Source organism: Centropristis striata, chromosome 2 (assembly GCF_030273125.1).
Source record: "Centropristis striata isolate RG_2023a ecotype Rhode Island chromosome 2, C.striata_1.0, whole genome shotgun sequence".
Lineage (NCBI taxonomy): Eukaryota > Metazoa > Chordata > Actinopteri > Perciformes > Serranidae > Centropristis > Centropristis striata.
Window position 1 is genome coordinate 12,769,748 of NC_081518.1, and position 22,728 is coordinate 12,792,475.

The 22,728-nt window shown below is 37.7% G+C and overlaps 2 protein-coding genes across 5 annotated transcripts in view; one reads left to right on the forward strand and one right to left on the reverse strand.

The window, feature by feature from the left end:
• Positions 1 to 17,474, forward strand: part of coro2ba (coronin, actin binding protein, 2Ba) — a 58,061-nt gene extending 40,587 nt beyond the window's left edge. For all 4 annotated transcript variants that reach the window (XM_059347047.1, XM_059347048.1, XM_059347049.1 and 1 more), the window contains 10 exons: positions 5,577 to 5,693; positions 7,156 to 7,305; positions 7,767 to 7,931; positions 8,768 to 8,884; positions 8,992 to 9,096; positions 10,010 to 10,106; positions 10,423 to 10,535; positions 11,022 to 11,112; positions 11,684 to 11,823; positions 12,560 to 17,474. In XM_059347047.1, the coding sequence (XP_059203030.1) occupies positions 5,577 to 5,693; positions 7,156 to 7,305; positions 7,767 to 7,931; positions 8,768 to 8,884; positions 8,992 to 9,096; positions 10,010 to 10,106; positions 10,423 to 10,535; positions 11,022 to 11,112; positions 11,684 to 11,823; positions 12,560 to 12,694 (1,230 nt within the window). In that variant the 3' untranslated portion in view covers positions 12,695 to 17,474. The remainder of the gene's footprint in view (positions 1 to 5,576; positions 5,694 to 7,155; positions 7,306 to 7,766; positions 7,932 to 8,767; positions 8,885 to 8,991; positions 9,097 to 10,009; positions 10,107 to 10,422; positions 10,536 to 11,021; positions 11,113 to 11,683; positions 11,824 to 12,559) is intronic.
• anp32a (acidic (leucine-rich) nuclear phosphoprotein 32 family, member A) lies at positions 16,035 to 21,685 on the reverse strand. Its single transcript, XM_059347104.1, has 7 exons — positions 21,483 to 21,685; positions 18,854 to 19,003; positions 18,646 to 18,768; positions 18,352 to 18,550; positions 18,158 to 18,273; positions 18,013 to 18,067; positions 16,035 to 17,305 (listed from the first exon to the last, which is right to left on the reverse strand). Exons 1-7 carry the CDS (start codon positions 21,534 to 21,536, stop codon positions 17,238 to 17,240), a joined length of 765 nt encoding a protein of 254 aa, XP_059203087.1. The 5' UTR covers positions 21,537 to 21,685; the 3' UTR covers positions 16,035 to 17,237.
• Between the last annotated feature and the right edge of the window lie 1,043 nt (positions 21,686 to 22,728).

Genomic DNA, 22,728 nt, shown 5'->3' on the forward strand with positions numbered 1-22,728 from the left:
TGTTTATGGCATATTTTGATTATAAAGTAAAATAATACCTATAGTAACTTGTAATTTTTTGGAGTGAAACCCATATTTTACATGCTGTGCAATGACTCCATCCATGACCCATCTCAAGACCATAACTTGATTGATTTCCTCCTCGTCAGAGTACTGCACTTAAGCGTTTCCTCTGGTTTCTGCTGAGTTGGTGTGTTCAGAAATGGCGTTTCTCATATTTAGCCGCAGCAGCAGCACAGATAGCATCTGTGGGATGATGGCTGTTGTTTCATGCAGCATGCTCGGGTTGCAGGTTGCATCGTTTATATCAGAATACAGAAGAGGAGGTGTGTTACTGTTTGTGTTAAAGATGATTGTTTGGTCATCTTTATTGCGAAGTGACCACTTCTTTTATTCACCTGCAAATGCACGGAAATATAATGGCATACAATTAGAGCTGATTTGTTCATGTACTGAATAACATGCTCATTCTGTTAAATGCAACACGTGTGACTACAGATGTGGAGTGAAAAGTAGTAGTAAGCGCAGAATCATCAAACGGGTCATTTAGGAGGTATGATATTTATCAGTCACACCTAATCAGAATCAATAGCTGTCCCCCCAGTGTAGCAGATGTCGTCAAAAGGAGCGGTCTGTGGAGTCCATGTATATGAACTCACTCACAACAGGTGTAAAAATGACCAAAAAAAGTGTAGGATTTGCAGATTTTCAAACAAAAGCACTTAACGTTATCATAACCCTTTACACAAGGAACCGTTACACCGTTACCTCCTCCATTAGAAAAACAAACTCATCAGTGGTGGGTTTGGCTAATGACGAGGTGCGAGCACAGCAGACATATTACGATGACAGCCGGCGAGACAGCCATATGGTCGCACCCAGACAACACCATGAGCGTGTGTAACGACTACCGCTGGCACCACCTGGCACACACACACGCACATACACACAGAAATTGACGCATAAGGTCACAAACACCTCTTCATCACCTCAGACAAAGAAAGAGTGCAGTGGGTGTGGCCACTACTACAACCACTGTTCCACCTCACACTATAGTACTACTACTATAACTGCCACTATTATCATGGATGATACAGTTTTTGATATATGATAATTATTAAAGTAATCTTTCCACTTAAAATGCCAAGATATATTTGGTTCCAGTTTCTCAAATGTGAGGATTTCCTGCTTTTTTGTCTTGTGTATCTTTATATTTTGAACTCCTGGTAAGAAAAATGATGTATGATAATATAGCTAATACCAATATAATAATTAAATAATATAATGAATAATAGTAATGTGTAGATGTCACCTTGGGTTCTATAATATTGTGATGAGCATTTTTCACTATGCTCTGACATTTTATAGACCAAACAACCAATCCTTTTTTAAATCATCAGATTCATCAACAATGAAAATTGGCAGCTGCCAGCTAATGTCTTTTACCATCAATAAACCAACTGCAGTTTATTGTAGCGGCATGTTTGGTTTGACTTAATGTAATTTATTTTTTGACATATTTATTAATGCATGCTGTAACGTCATCTTTGAAGAGGAATTTCCTGTATACATGTTTTAATGGCATTTATAGGAAAGGGGATTTCTAAAAAAAAAAGCATAATGCACATATTCATGATTAAATATGTTGTTTTGCTACAGTAAATAATGACCATTAAATTAGATTATCACTGTGAGGTCATCATAAACAACTCTACTTTACAGAAGTCATTATAAATAACTATCATGAGTCAAACTCATGATAATGTCTTGAAGGACGTATTTAGATCATTTACTTGGATAATAGTACTAATACCACACTGTAAAAATACTCTTTTACAAGTAAAAGACCTGTTGAACATGTTACTTTAGTAAAAGTATGTGAGTAAAGTCATTAGTATTAAAAGTACTCAAAGCAGAAAAATGTCTGCTCTGACTGTTATGCTGTCATATCATCTATCATATCTATTATTATTCATTCATTATCCTTAAGTGCTTACTCACTCACTTAATGAAAAAGGAGGGTTTTAATTAATGTTAAAGATGATTTTACTGGATTTTACTACTTTTGCAGCTAATTTTGAGCTTTTGACTAATGATTATTTTTTCTATTTATTGATTTGTTTGTCAAGAAAATTGTAAGAAATCGTGTCACAATAACCCAGAGCCTAAAGTGACACCTTTGTAATGTTTGTTATGCAACAAACTGTCCAAACCTCAATATTATTAATTCATTAAATTAAGATAATTAAAAATGGAAAGCTGCAAATAAAAGAAGCCGGATAGCTGTTCCATTAATCGAGTTTACCAAATAAGCCGGTTCCATAAAGCAAATTCCATATAGTTCAAGCTCAGTTAACATGGAAATGCATACTTATCATTTTCTGTATGGAAGAGGATCAATGGAAAATTTGCCTGGAAATAAGCCTGGCTTATTTGATAAATTTGCTTTATGGAAAAGGCCCCTGGACCCCTCAAATATATGGCATTTTGCATGTAAAACAACAACAAAAATAGTTGTCTTAGCTGCTTTTGTACATTTTTAGAAAGTAAGTAAAGCTGTCAGATAAATGTTGTTGAGTAAAAACTAAGGTATTTCCCTCTGAAATGTAGTGGAGTAGAAGTATAAAGTGGCGTGAGAAGAAAATATTCAAGTAAAAAGTACCTCAGATATGGACTTTAGTATAGTACTTGTGTAAATGTACTTTCAACACTGGCCACCAGTGATCCAGTGACCACACTGCAGACTGCTGGTGCTACAGTATGAAAGCACCAATAGCGTGCTCTGGACCATAAACATGTGATAAACCACAGCATCAGAATATCAATTCAACTTCATAAGCATGACTCAGCAGGTTCGTTTTCCTCCGCTCAGATTTATAGTCTGCATGCAGCAACACTGATGTGCAACTGCAGCAACAGTGAATTGACGAGGACAGCCGGATAGAATAGAAACAGCTAATAATCGTAACCTTGTGTTGTTGAATCCACATTAGCTGTTAATTGCCTGCTGCTCTGTAACTCATTCATTCACGTTATTGCATATTATAGCCGGAGAAGTCATAAACTACTGCTGTGAGAACAGGATGCACTGTACTCACACTGTAACCACAGAACAGCAGTGGTACACCTCGTTAATAAGGATTTATTGGGAATTACAGATCAATAAGAGTTGTTAGCGATCACAGTGTGGAGCCTCTGGTGTGCTGGAGCTGTTGGTACCTGGTCTGCACAGCTGGACGTCACCAGCAGGGGAAATGAGCTGCAGAAAGACAATAAAGGCTAATGTAGATCTGTCTTTTTCCTGTCAGATAAACATTAGCAGCACTATTTTCATCAATATATTTAATTTTTATTCATTATTGTGTTAGAGAAAGGTAGAGAGCACTCTTTTATTTATATCATGTTCCATTATAATTTCTGATTTCCTCATTTTACCTCATGAACCTCCTGAACCTTATGGATCCCAACGGACATTATTTCTTTGCAGTTAATTAGTTCCACCCTAATAAGAAGTCCCTTAGATCCCAACTTTATTAATTATTTTGAGGCCATGTTAAAACCTCCCAGTCACTGTAACATTTATAGAAATGCTTGTCATTGCTTGTCTTTTTTTTTTTTTTTTTTTTTAACATTTTTCCCTTTTTCTGACTTTCCTGAAATTTACATCTTTACATGAACACATAGGAGCAGATTAGAGTCAGCATGAGTGTAGAGAGAGTCTTGTGTCCTTCAATGCTAACTTGAGTTACTTATGTTTATGAATCTTTCTCTATGCTTAGTCACACTCTCTCATTTCCTCCTGTCCTCTTTTATTGACTGAATTGATGTCCTACTTCGCTGTTGTCAAGTTTTGGCAGACGCTGGTCTCTATTGGTTTTGGCATGTGTTCCTTATCGTGTTAGCGGATAATTCAGTGTCTTTGGCAAATCTGAAGCATTTTTCTGTGGGCAGACTTCCTGCCTGCTGCTTTTTAGTGGGTAAACTGAATGTGGAATTCAAAAAGTATTTCTTTATCTGCTTTCTTTCTGAAAGTGTACTTATACCTTCAAAATGAGGTATAAATACACTATACTGAGATATATCAGATAAAAGAAATTCTTAAAATGGATAAAAGCAAAACCAGTTTCAGTAATATTAAATCATTTTATATTTTATAATTATAATTATATTATAATTATAATATAATTTTCATTTTATTTAATTAATTGAATTTAAAAAATAAGTAATTAAATAATTGTTTATCAATTAAAAATATAATTTATTTTAAAAAATAGATATCATATAGCATCATATTATTGTATTTCACCATTATTGTATTTCATCATTTTACCTTCTACTGTCATAAAATAAAATGGGTTTTTATCTGTAATGCATATTTTTTCTTCTCTATTTTAGGGTTATGGTACAGATATGCTGCTAAAAACCTTTTTTATTGTAGTGCTATTATAGTTCCAAATAATATTTTTTTTAACGCATCTGTAGTGAATCTCCAGGGTTCAATGAGGACAGTGAATACACACACACACACACACACACACACACACACAGGATTTCACTGAGGCATGACCCGACGCTCCTAAACAAATCTCTGAGGAAATAAAAAAAGAGGTCAGTGGATTGAAGTGACATCAAACATTCATGACAACATGACCGACATTAAGAGTGACTCTGTGGTCGGTTGTTATGAGCCACTGCCCCTCTGTGGACTCTGCGCGTTATTGCAATAACAATGAAAAGTGCCTCAGACGTCCCCGTACAATAACCAGGTCTGTTTTGTTTTTGCTCAGGCTTTATCAAATCATCTCACTGATGTGATTTCACTTTTATTACATTATGTGACTCTTTCATGTTCACATCAATAACAGAGAAGAATAGTTCTGGTCTGTAATTTTATTAATAGATGAATACAGATTCATTACTTGTGTCCAGAAGCAAATTTAATTAAATGTATTTGTTTTTCTTGTCATTTGTATTAATATTAAGTTGTTCTTGGAAAAACATGCTAACATATATCTCTGTATGCATCATCATGCGTTTAACTCAGTTGAACTCCCACTAACACTATTTTATAATCTTCTGTTTGTAGCATGGCAATGTACAATGTCGGTGATTATCAAAGTGACTCATTTCCCTTTTTTTTAACAAAAGGTTGTTCAACAACTTTTTTCTAAAATAGTCCAGAGATCATATTGTAACACATTGTACATACACTTCGAATTAGCCCCTTTCTCTTGATTTGCCTTTAATATTTTTTGTTTAGGTAAAATATTACTTGCAGCTAATTGAATTGATGTCAGTTGCATTGTTTTATTGGTATTTTGTGTTGAGATGGAGCACATATTTTAATATATGTCTGATATCTTTCTAATGCACTTCTCTTATGTTGTTCTTTTAAATAACTAAGACAATAGCAGTTTAAAAATAGGCTACGTCAAATTATTGCAAAGGGCGTCCCCAGTATATTTTTGTAATGCTGAAGAACAATTCAGAACTTCTCTATTATATGCTCATAATTTCATTCCTGTCACCTACAAACTGAAATTGAAAAATGACGTGCTTCTGTTCTTCTGTTTCAGTCTGGCCGTCTGGACTCTCATCAGCCAAAAGTGTGTGGCCACCAAGGCAATGTGCTGGATATCAAGTGGAATCCCTTCTTTGAAAACATCATAGCATCGTGTTCGGAGGACACCTCAGTAAGTGATGCACATTCTTTCCCTTTTAATGCATGCTTTTTACCAAAGAAGTTGGCTCAGGATGATTATCAGTTTTGTGCTTATTTCTTCTGTGTTTCTTTTGGGTCCTTTCCTGACTGTCTTTTTGCTTTTATTGTCCAACACGTTTTTCATTATCTTTGCTTTATCATTTGTATGTTTTTCTTTTGAAGAACGTGGTATTATTATTATTATTATAGAGGGTAATAGTACTGTATAACTGTAAGCCTCTGAAGATGTGAAAAACATACGACTCTATCTGTGGTATCATGAGTTTGTTAGATGCTGAGATTGACAGCCAATGGCTCTGAAGGCAAAGAGGTCAGCTAGTCATTATGGCCAGAGGGTGATTCAGAGAGTATCTACTGGATGCCGGTTTGTGATCGGGTTGTAGCCAGCAGCTGGTCTGGTTGTTGTCTCAGATGTTACATCCGTTATGTCGGGGGAAAAAAGGCCAACAGGTTCTTAGAGTAAATGCACCTGTTACAGTACTGTACTGAACACGGTAAAGCCATGGCAGCACTCTGTCCTGTATAGTACTCTCACTTGTTGAAAGATAATCTCCTCTCATCAAACACAGAGCCTCGAGCCATTGCTGTAATCCACTCTAATCCTAATGCAATGCCCTGCATTGATACTGTGTGCTATTTTTGATCAGACGGATCTCTGGCTGTCATACACTGATTGTAGATTAGTGCTCATCTGAAAAAAATGAATAGAATGTATAAAAAAAGGGGGACATAACCTCCGTGTATGACAAATACGAAGCCTGCATTCTTTCGAATGGCCAGCAGAGGGCGACTCCACTGGCTGCAAACAGAAGTCTGATTGTATATAAATTTATGAGAAAATTATCCTACTTCCCACTTTATTTATAACCGGAGTTTAAGATCTCTTATTTAAAGTCCTCTTTAATACAGTATGGTGTTCATTTTGTAAATCATGGTCTCATTTAAAGTAAAATCGACGATAACGCAGGGTACGCTTTTAGGGCGTGGCTACCATGTGATGAGTCCCTACCACAGCGACCTGACAATCAGGATAGAGGGGGCATTAGGTATGGAGGCTGTGTGTATTCATGGCACTGTGTACATTTAAATATCTGTGAATTTGTTTTCTAGTTTATCTCAGATTATGTAAGCTAACTTTGCTAGCAGCGACTTTACACAGCATCTCCAGAGGCCAGGTGCAGTCATGTTGTAGCTATAGGTGGTTATGTCTTCAGGTTCTCAGTCAGATCCACCCTCTTGTCTAAATATGGCCAGTTCTGGCTCCAAAATGTCTCTCAAGGCTTCTAAACAATAGTCCACAAACCAATAGGTGATGTCATAGTGGAACAATATGAAGATACATAACATAATACTGTGTTTGTAGGTGTTTGTGTGCTTTGTGATGATGCACAGTATATTCTTTCATATTTGCTGTGTGTATGTGAACGTGGCAGGTGCGAGTATGGGAGATCCCAGAGGGCGGTCTGAGGCGCAACATGACGGAGGCGGTGCTGGAGCTTTACGGCCACAGCAGGCGGGTGGGTGTGATCGAATGGCACCCCACCAGCAGCGCCATTCTTTTTAGCGCTGGCTACGACTACAAGGTACCACAAGTTGTCAAGTAACCACCAACAGTGTACACAGACAGCATTTAACATTAAACACAGATTAAAGTAAATATCCCCTCTTAAAGGAGCACTACTTGATGCCACTAAATCCTACACACTGCTCCTTTAAATACTCAAATACTGTTCAATATTGGCAATTTGTGTTATTTAGCTAATTTCAGGAATTGATGGAATTGTGTTGGATTTGTTCGAAAATTAATAAAAACAATTTGTAAGTTGATAAAATGTAATTTATTAATAATTTTCTGCAGCCCTATGTAACATGCCTGTACAACTAATTTAGTAATTTGCTGTAACCGTGAGACTTCTTTAGTCACTTTTAATATCAGCAGAAACTTCTGTCTGATATGTTAGTGATGGGACATAATCACATCACTGATTTAAGAACCACAGCCCCTTAACAGCTCCACTCAAACAATCCCTCCCCACTGTGTCAGATCCTGATCTGGAACCTGGAGATCGGAGAGCCGGTGAAAATGATCGACTGCCACACTGATGTCATCATCAGCATGTCCTTCAACACAGACGGCAGCCTGCTGGCCACCAGCTGCAAAGACAAGAAGATGCGTATCATTGAGCCGCGCTCGGGGGCGGTCCTTCAGGTCAGATCCTTTTTACTGAGGGAACAGCTGTTTATGTTACTTTACTACGACTGATGCTACTGTCCTTATTCTTATTCTCTCCTATTTTTGAAGCCATTGTATTTTTGAAACAGTTGTCAGTTGGTGTTTATAAACACATTCAAAGTTGACCCCTCCGAGAGAGAAAAAGAGCACCGGTGGTCGAGCAAGCTAGACGGTGAATGAAGAGAGGGAACAACGTTAGTGAGAACAAAGCAGTGAATCCGAGCAATCAAACTTTTTTTGCCTTCACAGTCTAAAGCAAATTATAGGAATATGTTGCATGTTATACCTTTTAATTAATGTGTAGGACCAGAAGTTTACTTTAAAAATATTATTTGCATTAAAAAAATGCTTCTACTTGTCCACACCACTTCTCAACTACATAATGTTTGACCTTGGTGATCTTGCAGCCTGATGACCATGAAATTGTTTCTGATTGGACCCCTACTGCACCAGGAAGAGGTGATCAAGGCCAGGCAGCAGCAGGAGTAGAACAGGCAGGAATAGAGAAGAGAAACAGGGCAAATTATGAAAATATTCTGTACCTAAATTACAGATTTACTCTCACAGATACAGATTTACACATTCTGGTATGCATAACTTGTAGAATAACTGTAAAAAAAAAAACAGCATAAAAGGGTTCCCCTTTATAAAGTCTCCTGCTCAAAATAATCATTTAAATGTATTTCTATCCTTTCTCTGCATTGTCAAATTATGCTCACAAAAAGTAGCAACTGAGTAATGTATAAGAGAAGGAGCTTTCATAGCAGGTGCTTATGTCATTAAATCTTCATCTTTGTGTTTGGCTTTACCAGCAAGCCAGTTGTAAGAACCACCGCGTAAACCGAGTGGTGTTCCTGGGCAACATGAAGCGGCTTCTCACCACAGGGGTTTCACGCTGGAACACCCGGCAGATCGCTCTCTGGGATCAGGTCAGACAACGCCTGCATATGGCTCATGCATGTGATGCCAGAGTGGGTGGAGCAAACGAGTGTGTGTGTGTGTGTTTTTAATTCCCTGTGTGTGTTTCTTCTCCCAGGAGGATTTGTCCATGCCAATTGTGGAAGAGGACATAGACGGCCTCTCGGGACTGTTGTTTCCCTTCTATGATCCTGACACACACATGTTGTACCTGGCAGGCAAGGTCAGCGATCGTCCTCTACGGATCACAACAAATTAATAATTTTTTCCGGCTGTAATATATGTCAGATTTAACCCATTATTTGTTCTGATGATAGCAAGTATGTTGGAGAGGTCGAGGAGAGACACTTCATTATTTCACTAAATTTCATATTGCAAAAAACAAACTTTATTACATATATACATACATATTATACACATTATTAAGCTACAATGGTTAATGATGCCCTTTTTAAGTTATAAGAACATACATATATTATTTGCAGTAATAAATCATTAAAAATGTGGCCATGTTGCAAACCATTAACAAAAACTGTATAGGAACAGGAGTAAATTATGTGTGCGACATACCAGGAATTTTACTCCAGTTAAACAGAGGTACTTAAATAGAAAAAAGACAAACAGTTAAACACAGAATAAACTGAAATTCAAGAAAACGACACAAATAAACAATAAACAAAAACGTACAATACATGTTGTTAAATATGTTATACAGTTCCATTTGAATTTCATCCACATTATGTTGTGGTGAAAAACACCAAAATGTCTGACATAAAAAAAAAAATGGAACCGGGAGGACAACAGGAAGGTTTAAAGCAAATGATACCTGTCGTAATGACAAATACGACAGATTTCTGTTTATTTACACATGAACTTGTTGTAGTTAGATGGTTGCTCTACAATAGATACATTTTTTTACATAATCTTCACAGTGATTTTAAATTGTATGCAAAACATTTTAGGTACATTTAAATCTTAACAGCACAGTTATTTCTTGGAATCAGAGCATAGCACCATATAATGAGGCTGTATTTCAAACATTAGGAAGCCAAATGTAAGAAACGTGACACGGTCGAAACATTGAGGAGCTGCTTCTTGAACTGTAGTGTAATAACCACATTCTGGTGCCCTGACAGGGGGATGGCAACATCCGTTACTTTGAGATCACCACAGAGAAGCCGTACTTACAATACCTAATGGAGTTCCGGTCTCCTGCCCCGCAGAAAGGACTCGGTAAGTCATTTGTTGCACAGAAATGTATGATCTCTCCTGCTGAGAGCAGAAAGGCTACCCACTTCATTAGCAGTCTTTAGGGATGGGAGGAGGGATTTACTGTGCTAAAAGTGGTGATGCATAGCTAACAGGATGGAATTCATTGAAGGAAAAAAGAAACAGATTAATTTAGGTGGAGCTTTGTGTGCTTCACTAACTTGCTGTCCTTTTGCAGCAGGTTTACCTTTTTCTTGTTGCTGTTACTCTTAATTGGCCAGGAATTCTGGGAATTGAGGTGAAAGCGATTGTGTAATGCGCTTCTTGTTCTTGTCTGCAGGTGTGATGCCAAAGCACGGGCTGGATGTGGGAGCCTGTGAGGTGTTCCGCTTCTACAAACTCGTCACCCTAAAGGGTTTGATCGAGCCCATTTCAATGATTGTGCCAAGAAGGGTGAGTGGGAATGAACTGAGTCTACCCTGTTCTCTCATTAGTAATAATTTTCTGCAATGTGTCACATGTATCCAGCACATAATGGGTTAAAGAGCCATTACGTTGTTATTTGACTTTAATCAACCTCTATTAGAAGTAAAGTATTCAAGGCAAATAATGAGCAGAAACACACAGCGAGTAAGCTAATCAGAGCTGAGAGCAAACAAGGACAGAGGTAATTGATCTGAATGCAAAAGGATCATTTTTCTTTTGACGTGAGAACAAATGTGTTGATGGTTAGTAGCAGAGCAGAGAGAAGAGGCCAGTAAGTGCTCGCCTAGGCATTAGTGTGGATAAAGAATCCTTGCAAGACCATGCAGAGAGGTTACATTTTATGGTTTGAGACAAAGAAATCCTGTTCAAGAGACCTTAACATGACCTTTTTTGCAGATCTAATCAAATCTAAACAGTAAAATCAGAATGAATGTGGTGTTTTCTGGTTTACAGTCAGACACATACCAGGAGGACATCTACCCCATGACAGCAGGAACAGAACCTGCACTGTCCGCCAGTGAATGGCTGAGCGGCATTAATAGAGGTAAACAGCACCTAAACACACACTCGGTATCAGTTGATGCTCCTTGGTCATATACGGACCAACCTTTTAAATGTAAAAGGCAAAGATCTTAATCAAATACAAACATTTATGTATTTGCTCTGTTGGTCATTTCTCAAATATGTTGCCACCTTAGCCCTAGGAGGCTGAGACTCAGCATGGAAGTGTTGGTTTTTGGTTACGAATGCATGAACGCATTGACGCATGCACACATACATGGTGACACGTATCGCAAATTCTGGCTTGTTTTTTCCTTTTCATCTCCTCTATTCTTGATGGTCTGTCTGCTCTCAACATTGGTAAACATCATAAGAAAGGCCAACAGCCTTGTCTTATGTGACCTGTGGAGAAATCATTTAACTCTTATAAAACTTCTGAAGAGGAAGCATGTGATGAGAAAAAATACAGATTATAGAGACCAGTTAGAAGATAACTGTCACATAGGGGTGTCAGTTAGACACACCCTGAGCTGAATCCAACACAGAGCCATAATAGATTATCTGCCACCATTTGTGTGTTGGTTTTCACATTTTTTCTCACTTTGTGCAAACAGACCCGGTCTTGATGTCCTTGAAGGACGGTTATCATCGGCCAAACCAGTTAGTGTTCAAGGCCCCAGTGAAGGAAAAGAAGAGCGTGGTGGTGAATGGGATCGACCTGCTGGAGAACGTACCACCCAGGACAGAGAACGAGGTATCACTACTCTGCTGTTCCTCTATTAGAAAAGAGAAATAGAAACATTTTTAAAGACTCAGGTCATTAAAACCTATTGTGCAGCGAACAAACTCCAGCTTCAAATTTAGTGATGTAGTTCTTGTTTTTGAGTGTTTCTTTGATTCTTTCTGAGTGTAGTGCATATTTGTATATATTTGTTCTGTTTCTTGGTCTGTTGTTTTTTTACCCATGGCCCCAACAGAGAGGAGCTTTTACAGATTAGAGGGATCCAAATTAAATAATAAACAGATTGGTTGATGTTGCCTATTCATTTGACAGGGAAATGCATAAAGACTGATTGAGCATAAGTATGAAAGAATAAATGAGTCGTGGAAAAATCGAATGAGTTGAACTTGATTCAAAATTATTTTGTACCTTTGAAACAGTAATTGACAAACAGTCTCACCTCGGGGTCCATGGAGAAGCTTTGGATTATATCACAAATAAATTGTTAATAATAATAACAATAATAATAATAATAATAAATAAAAGATTATGTTTTTTTAAAAATACAGAATAAATTTACCTCTTCAGTGGGTGTGGGGCTGTTATGATGTATGAATAATGTGTGAAGTAAAATAACTTAAGTAAGTGACTTCAAAATGTTTCCCATCACTGTAAATTCCCCCAATTTCCTGTACTAGCATCAGTTTTTCATACTTGTATGTAACAGCGTCGTTTTCACATACATTAGCTATTGTTTTTCTTTACGTAGCTCCTGCGGATGTTCTTCCGGCAGCAGGATGAGCTGCGGCGGCTGAAAGAGGAGCTGACCACAAAAGACGTGCGGATACGCCAGCTGGAGCTGGAGCTCAACAACCTGAAGAACGTTAGCCCCAACAACGTTTGACCTCTCTGCCTCCTGGACTGGCAAAGCTGCTCCCTTTGCCCCCAAATATTCTGACCTCCGACAAGCTTCTGAGCCCTCCTACGCCTCTTTTTTGATATATTAACTTCATTCCTGCTGCCCTGCTTAGTGCACAATAATATAAGTGTTGGATAATATCTTAACTGGTGCAATTACTGGAATATGGTAACAATGATAAGTAATGGAAGTGTTCATGGATTGCCACCTTAACATGAAATTGGTGATAGGAAAGGTTTGAGACCCAATCCGTTAAGGTATTATCTGTTTTTACAACTTATTAATGATCTAGCACACTCAAGTGTCTGATCAGTTATTGCATATTTTCTGCCAGACCTCCTGAGTGTTTGTCTCACTGTGCCTACCCTATCATTCACGTGGCAAAACCTTGAACAAAGCCCCCACACTCGTCCTCCTGTAATGACCAAACCACCATCTAATTCTGTTATTTGCCGAGGCAAAACTGGAGGATAAAAAGACTGTCACAGGCTCCTGTTTTCCTTTCCTCAAGGCCTTACACCCTGCTGCAGAAACGGTTTGCAGCGAGCTGCAGCATCATCTCAAAATGGCTGACATGTGAAGTACTTTTGCACCTGACAGATGAGACGAGCTTTTTGCAGACATGGATCATGTTTTTCACAGAGCTGCTTACCCCGTAACTTCTTTTCTCACCCACAGATGTTGCTGGCTATAAGTTGACATCACAAATATCTTCCCACATGCAGTCTTTCTTCTCAAGGAGAGTGGATACTTCACTCACTTTTAGTATTTTATTCTTTATATAAATAGTGGGAAAGCAGCAGGGGGACATGGATCCAGAGGTGGTGGACTTGCATAACTCAAATATAGTCTCAAGGGAAGCTTTGCTGGCTGTTTTTGGTTTTTAGGGCTAATTTAGAGGATGAGGGGGGTAATGTATATTTGCTTCTATTTATTTGTCACATTTTACCTTTTAGGCTAATAACATGTATATTTGTTAATCCCATTGTTTTTGTACGATGTGGCTGCGCAAGTAATGATTGTGATGCTTGATAGATTTTGCTGAATGTTTCCGGTTGAAATGGTGCAAGTGTGAAACTGTACATTATATGGTATTAGTTCTTTGACTCCAACAACATAACTTCAGATAAGGTAGAAAAAATATAATCTTCCTAACAGTGCAGAGAACTGTAATAGTAACCATCCTTTTACATCTAAACTATGTATATCACTATTAGTGAGATGTGTTTAACTGTAGATATGTACTTTTGCTCCAGAGACTCCCGGTCATCTGCCTCTCCTCCACTTGTACCATCAACATACGCAGTTTAAATGCCTCAATTATAACATTTATCCGGAAAATTTTAAGGAATAATTTGCCCTTAAAATGTCCATTTGCGTATCAATTACTCATCACATTTTACCTTGAATTCTTAAAAAACATGTTTTCTTACATGCCATCATGGTGAATGGAGACTCCCAAAACAGCTGAAAATTTAGTAAATCCTTAATGAGTTGAAGTAAGCAGAGGCCAGCTTTAACAGCAGCAAAACATTGTTAAAACATCCATTTATAATCTCCAACACAGCTCGTGCAGAATAATCCAAGTCTTGTTTTCCAGTCATAGGCTCAGTACTTCCGAAAAACCTATTTTCACTTAAATCTTAACATTTAAAACACATATACTCACCTGGACTGTCAAGGACTCGCAGTGCGCCTTTGCAAGCCATAGACAAGTGTTAAAAATATGCAAAGTAGTGAGCATAGGACTGGATATACGAGACAAGTTGTGTGAGAGTTAGAAATGGATGCTTTGGTGTAATTTTGCTGTTGTTAAATGTGGCCTCAAATTTCTTTAATTCATCAAGAATTTTCTCTGTTTATGTATTCGTCAATGTTTCAGTTGAAGAATTGAAGGGAGCTCCGTGTGTAATTAATATACAAACTGTAATTTTAAGTGTCAAAAACACCCTGAAGAGAAGTGGGCACATGAATAACAGTCGATTGGCTCAATTAGACCAATGAGGTTCAAGCAGTTACAAAAGATTCTGATAAACAATCACATTCAGCCTCACCTTATTACTGATTCTGCTCCTTATGGACTGAGAAAAGAAAAAACAAGTTTGGCTGAATGCATTTGAATGGACTTTATACACAGAATGAATAAAATGTAAGTCTTGTACTGATCACATTGTAGTGGGGACATAAAGGGTCCAAAGCTTTATAGCTTCAGTTAAAACAATCAAAAAAGAGAGAGAACCACTTTTATGTAGACTTGAACTGTTGACATGTTGATAGTAAATGTGAATGTTTCTTGCAGGAAAAATAACAGTGAAAGTAGACAGTGGGAAAAAGATCTGCCAGAGATGAATCAGCTACAGTGGAGACAGGTGAAGTTGGGCTGGAGTTGTGTTGTTTCAGGGTTTCTTGTGTAGGTGCACTAAGGACTTAGTAGGACAGTTCAACCCCAAAATCAAAAATACACATTATTTCTCATACCTGTAGTGATGAGTTGAAGATGATTGGAGATATCAGCAGTAGAGATGTCTGCCTTCACGTGAATATAAGGGAACTAGATGACGCTTCACTTGATGCTCAAAGTGCAGGGAAATACATTTAATTTAACTCAACAGCAATGTCTCTTTCCAGAAATCTTGACCTGGTTACTCAAGATAATCCACAAAATGTGTATTGAACAGTTTCATGTAGGAACTATTTTATTTCAGATAGAGTTCCTACATGAAACTTTAGTGCAAGCTCCGTGGGTTGTCTTGAGAAACCAGTTCATGATTTTTGGGAAGAGGCATTGCTTTAGTTTTTTGGGGGTTTTGACACCACAAGTAAAGTGCTGTATCGTTCCCTTATGTTCAAGGGAAGGCAGACATCTCTACAGCTGATGTCTCCAACACTCTACAACTCGCACAAACACAATCTAGGCTGATAAAAAGCACTGTGGCTAAGAGGAAACATATTTGATTTGGGGGTGAACTGTGCCTTTAAGTGGTCAATCTTTGAAAACGTAGGCTAGCAGGACAGAAAGGTTTTTAATGTGACAAATGTTCTTCGTGTGTACAGTTGTTGAAGGGCATTTTGGCTCGGACAAGTTTCTCTGAATTTGCTTGGCACTGACCTTTTCAACAAGTAAACCCGGTTTAAAGTTGAGAGTTTGGTCTTTTGAGGGTTCTGTAAGTCTTGTTCAGTATAGAGTAAACAGTATTACATCTCAGTCTGGAGAAAAAAAGCATCCTAGATCAGTTTTCCATCATCGATACTTGATGATCTAGATCAGGAATCCTGTCACTATTTGGTTTAAATGTGTTGCACAAGGACCACAAACTTCAAAACATATATAAAAGGGATTTATTGAAGTGAATGGGAGGGAAAAAGAAAACAATTTGGCTGATGACAGTGGATTTAACATAGAGTGAAAACTCACTGAGGTAGGCCAATTTGACCAGTACGTATAATAGTGAAAACAAAGTCCAAATAACTGACCGTTTTCCAGAGTTTACACTTTGAAACAATAAATTTTCAATGCACATAAGTTGCGGTTGTACCCTCCATTTTATATCAAGTACTTCTCTACTCTACCACCACAAATTCAAACATTGCCACCTGTGTGTCACAGAAAAGAACATGGATAAAAGCGATAAATGAGTTCTGATGTTGAACATTTCTCTTCATGGAAAGATTATGCATACAAAGTTATGTTCAAATTCAAGAAATTTCACACTGCGTATTTTAGATAAAGCAGCATACATATTTAATATCTTATTACAATTCATAGTTTCACCTCAGATGTCTGTTCAATGTCTGCCGTCATCAAAGAGAATACAAAAAAATAGATTTGGTCATTATTTACAAGAACACGTAATTTCCGAACTATCAAAGCTGAGGGTTTAAGGAGGAGGAGCGGCTTTGACAAGGGCAGACATTATTTTGCTATGATTTAAAAATATGCCCTGTGAGGGTCACACTGTGCATGTTCAGACACAAGTTTCACACCAGGACAGCAGAGAGTATTGGCATACTGGTGACACTACAAATACATAACTTACATTAAAAAAAAAAGAAAGAAAAGAAAAAGTACAATGCAAAAATAAGACGAGGAGAAGACAGCCATACATGAAATCCAGTAGTTGACTTTAAAATGTATTAGACATGCACTCTTTTTTTGTATCATTTTGTTTTTTTTTCTTTTGAAGGGGGGGGAAGGTCTTAAAATACATAAGTCATCAGAAACTGGTCTTACACAAACAGTGAGAAAAGAAAAAACATTTCTTAAAAAGGTTTATCTTTGCTATTATTCGATATTACAAAATCGGTGTCCACAGAGCAGTTAAAAGTGGACCGTAAGACTGGAACACGGGAGCATCAAAGGTACATAAATTTAACTTATTTCTCCAGACAACCCCGTCTACCTGACTGGCCAATAACAAAAACCACTCCTACTGCAATATGAAACTGGGGGAATAATACATGGGGTTGTTGGGAAGTGACTGGGAGATACAAGTTTAAAACAGTTCACGACTTAGCTTCAAGAGGACTCTCAATCGTCTTCATCCTCCTCCCCTTCTTCGTCAAGTTCCCTTTTTCTCTTCTGGCCTCGCTCTTCTTCTACAAAATAACATTTAAAAGACACATGAAGCAAATCATTGTTTCCTCTTAAAAACTTCTCTTTCAGGTTTTTTGCGACATGACGACAGCGATGCTGGCTCAAACTGTACGCAACGTGACACATTTACATCCCTTTGTGACGAACAATAAAGTTTTCTGAATCACCCGAGTCCTAAATATATATATACTATGTACCAACTCTAAGCAGGTTTTGTGCATGAAGTGTGGAAAACTGACTAAATTAAGTGATATCTTAACTTGACAACTTGAATGTTTGAGTATCCAAAGATTCTTTTCTACCAAAAAGCACCGATAAAGGGAATAGAAGAGCTTCAGTGCTGCTTCAGAACATTTCAGAAGACGAAAAAACAAAATGCTGTTTTAAGTTTAACATAAACGTGTCAATCTCAAGTCGCCTCTGCACGGCGCACGTTGTCGGTATAATTTCTGTTCATTATTCACATAATGCTGCTCTGCCTGTTTTTTCCTCCTGCGGTTTTAATACCACTGTATTTATTCTTCTGGTTTTTAAGTTTAGAGCTTTTAGCCCCTTTCTACCCGTCAATGCGTGCCATTTCTATGTCAACCAGCAGCTCATCACAGCCTCAAAAACATTGGTTCAAATGTATGAATATGTATTCTTTGGATAAACATAACGAGCATCTAAACGGTTACTTTATAAGTCAGTCAGCGACTATGTTACTCACCTTCATCATCCTCATCGTCGACCTCCCTGTCATTCAAATCTTCCTCCTCTTCCTCCTTTTTAAGAAATAGCAGAAAAGACAAAGTTAGTCAAAATTAAGTCAGGCAGAGTATTTTTAACCATTATAACATCTTATTTATTCTCACCTCTCCACTGAGGTCCTCCTCTTCCTCTTCTTCATTCTCCTCTTCATCTTCCTCTCCTTCTTCCTCCTCCTCGTCTCCTGGCGCTGCATCTTCATCGTACTCTTCTTCGTCTACATCTGGATAAAACCACTTATTAGCCAAATGTTCAAACTTTAACAGATGCTATAAAAGGGCACATGAGGTGACAAACTCACCGTCTTCATCTTCCTCGTCATCATCCAGGCCCTCTGCGTAGACCTCGGCGTCAGAATCCGGCGCCTCTTTGTCGTCTTTGTCGTAGCCGTCCAGGTACGTGAGCTGGGGTAGTAGCTTGAACACGTTGTCTCTGTATTCGTTCAGGTTTGTCACTTCACAGTTGAACAGATCTAGACTTTTCAGGGTCCCCAATTCTTTCTGTCAAAAGAAAAATCAAAAGTTTGTATATCAATACTGATTTGTATAATGAGCTCTTTTTTTCTCTATATTTTTTTATCCCGTGCCTCACTTACCAACGGTTCTATTGTGCTGAGGTCTTTAATCTTGTTGCCACTGAGGTTGAGATGTGTGAGGTTGGGGCATTTCGCTGCCAGAACTTCCAACCCTCCTGAGATCCTGTTATCGCTGAGTTCAAGCTGTTGAAAAATGAAACACATCAAAATATGAAACCTCTAAAAAGCCTTACGTCACAGACTTGTTTTGTGCAGGAAAAACACCCACCTTTTTGAGTTTATTTAGCTTCGGCAAGTGGGCAACCGTCGTCAGTCCAACGTTGATTGTGCTTAGAAACTCCAGCTCCTCAAACTCGTCTGTTAGACCCTCGATCTTTCCTTCGTTCGAGCGACAGTTGTCTAGAACCAGTTCTTTGACCTTGAGAACAAACAAAAACATCCGGTCAGCATTTATTTAATTTCTTTCAATATTTATAAAAAGGTCAAATACAGAGTGCAGAAAATGTGTTAAGTATGCATTTGCTTTCTGTCTGGACAGAAGTTGAATATTAAGTTTAAGATATTTCAAGGTTAAAACATTTACAATAAAAAGGTTACTTTATATCTGAATTCACAACATTTGGGAGGCAAATATTCAACAGAATATAATCCTCTAATAAATGATCATCTAATAAATTATGATGCAATATTTTAGGTTATGTCACCCAGCAGAAGCTTCACCTTTATAACCTACACATTAATACATCAATAAATATAAGCAAATTATATATTTTCCTGAAGTGGCCTTTTCTGTATATATTTTTACTTTTTGTACATTTTAATAGTAATAATTGAAGCTTTAACTGATTACATCCCACGTTAAATAGAAATAATTAAAAACAAAAGCAAAGTACTGTTAAACAGATAATCAGGATGAACAAGTAATCAAAATTTCATTAAAATTGCTACATGGACTAGTGCAATATTCAAATCATCGGAGGCAAAATATGTGTAAAAAAACCGTGCTGTATTAATTATTGTGGTTCTGCAAGACGCCCAAACCTACAAACCATACTCTTTGGTATAGTACCTTGCAAAAAAATAATAATAATAATAATAATAAACATTTTTTTTAATTTAAATCAATTCACAACATGATTGTTTTAATATTTTCCAATAAGAATTTGAAACATAAGGCAAATGATCATTCCCTCCAACATCATATATTGCAATATCAGTCAAATTTTAATCTGATTAAATGTTGCAAGATGTAACCCACAAACCCTATTCTTTGATGTAGATCCTCTCAAAACAAATTTAAAAAATTTAATATTTTTTTAAATAATAAATAATTGTTATAATAATATATAAATAACGCAAAAATGACAATTCCCTCGAATATCATTTTAACTAATAATATAATCCAAATCATGCAGGCCTAACAGATAACAACGTGTCCTTGACAAACAGACCTATATTATATACTACTGTACAGTGTGAGTTGGTTTTGGCTCTGCGCATTGATATTTAAATAGACCGATATGCGGTCACAGGTGTGCTGTTATCGGATATTTTACCGCGGCCATGAACGTGACTCAGCCAATCAGCACTGAGGAGCGGAACTATAAAAAAATAAATAAAAAAATACAGTCCATCAATAATCCGTAGATACATTTCATAGTTATCGCGATGCATTGGCTCTCCGTGCATTACGTAAATATCACATTTTAATACTTTTCCACCAGAAACAGACACCGCGAGGCGTTTATCTACGTTAAAAACCGAGTGAAAACGCAATAAGAGATGAATGGTTCAGAGCGAAAACAAGTCGGAGGCAGAAACAGACCTACGAGTCGTGCACAGGGTCATTTGTGAGTAGGAGGGGCAGCTGAGGCAGATTAGATAGCTGCCAGGCAAAACGTTTCATTGTTGCTTGTGCTAAACAGTTTGCCGATTGGATTGAAGGCGTGTTATGTACTTCTGTTAATAAGAAGGTATGATGAACCGTCCGTCGTTTGTGTCGAGTGAACGGGATATTCGGTGTATTTCGGATTGCCTTTGTTTCTCGGTAAAATGGCGGCTTGTCCTAGTTCTGGAAAACTAGAGCAACAACGCGGCTCGACCATTTGTTTTCATTGTGGCTGCTCGAAAAAACACCAAACAGCTGATTGAGCGCCTGGTAGTTAATAACAGTGCGGGCGTGTTTATAATGTGCGCATCTCTGCCGTGTTTTCATCCAGCCTGCTGGCTCATAACAGTCCGGGCTAACAGCGCTTTCTCTCGGCCATCTGTGCGCACTGAGTCTCCGGTTGTCGGCTGCATGCACGGTGGGCTGCAGGCTCTCTCCACCGTACCGCTGCACTGCTTTCCGGCAAGAATAAACGAGTTCAAGTGGACTGTTTGAGGTGCAGGATGCAGTTGTAAGGCGATAATACGAGGCTGTGATCTTTATGCATCATTGATAATGTCATGACTTTGAGTATCCGCATCCTTAACGCGCCAAGTGCACAGCTTAAAAATGTTTATGTGAATGCAAAGCATGCAGATAGCACATCAAAGCAAATGCAACAACACGGGGGAGGTTTAGAAAGAAAGAAAGGGGCGCGTTCGTAGATCAAAAGTTACAAATATGGCTCCTCATACTGCTTGCCTTGTTTATACCGCTGGCATAAAAAAAAGCTGTGCTGCATTCTCAAACTGCACATCAAAGACGTGCACAAAAGTTCAACCAGCGTCCCTGCAGCACCTGCCGACTGTAAACATGTTCTGCAAAAGCAACAATGTGACCCGACGCCTCCATCATCTTTTTTAACTTGCAGGAAACTTTGTATCCCCACGCCAAGACATCACACGAAAAGATTCTCCATTAAGCTGAGAGTGAAACATTTTAAACCAGCGAGATGTTGAGGCCGACTTACATCTGACGGAGTGCGGTTCCGCAACTCTAGATGAATTCTTTTCTTCATGTCCATCCTCGGATCAGCGCGCCCGCGATATGATAACACACTTTTTTTTAAATAATTACTGCAAATGCAACTACCACCTCCAGAACAGACTGCTGTTGTTCATTCAAACTTGATCCGCTCGGTGGGCGGGTGCACGTCTCGCGATTGTCGTCACCGCCGACCAATGGCAGGAGCCAAATAGAGAGGGAACGGATTTACAGACGCGCGGGCCAATGAGGACCCCCTTATAAAACTGGGTGGGGTTTTGTTGTCGAAGTTTGGTTGTTTGTTAACTTAAGTTTACATGGATAATGTGGTGCTTTAATGTTTTACACTGAATACACGCCACCGGAGAGAGATGCCACATGTTTGTCAGCACATATTGGTCAACAGTAAACGTCAAGCACACGTGAAGCCTTGTTTAAAGCTGGCCCAAATATGGGGAGATCATGTGTTTTGTTTGATTTTATTCTTTTTTTATTCATTTTATTTTATTTTAGGAAAAGCCCAAAACTTATTTTTTTAAATCTTGCTTTAAATATAATACTTGTAGATTTTTTTCATATCTTGCATACTTATTAAATGGTTTAGATATATATTTTTTTTACCATTATCAGCTTGTTTTTTTTATTTTATTATTATTTTATTTTATTAAGTTTCTATTATTACATATTTACTGCCCCTTTTTTAATACTTATTGTTTTTTATTTCCCATTGTAAAGCCCCTCAGCTTCCTTTGAAGGTTATGAAAGGTGCTATATCAAGTTAATTATTATAATAGTAAATCCACGATATAGTTGTCCCAACATACAAAAAACAAACGATATAGCGTTTGACAGAAACAAAGAGAGAGAGATTTTAAATCCCACATGAAACATAGACAGCAATAGGAAAAAAATATTTTTTTAAGTATGTAACAAAACAATGTGTCTACAAAAGCATAACACAGGAAAATAATAAAATACAGATTTAGCTTTTTTTTATTTTTGTGGAGAAAGGTTGGTAGCTGTGTAGCATTTAACACTATAGAATCAAAATCAATTATGATATATTGTATTTAATAACTAAAGACATTTAATTTACTCTAGACTCTAGATAGTAGTAGTGGCATATGTTTACAATGGTTCAAGCTTTCAACACCAACATATCCAAACATAACATAGCTTTAATGAAAATCATGTCAATTGTGTAATAAGTACATTACATTTTTGAAGCCATT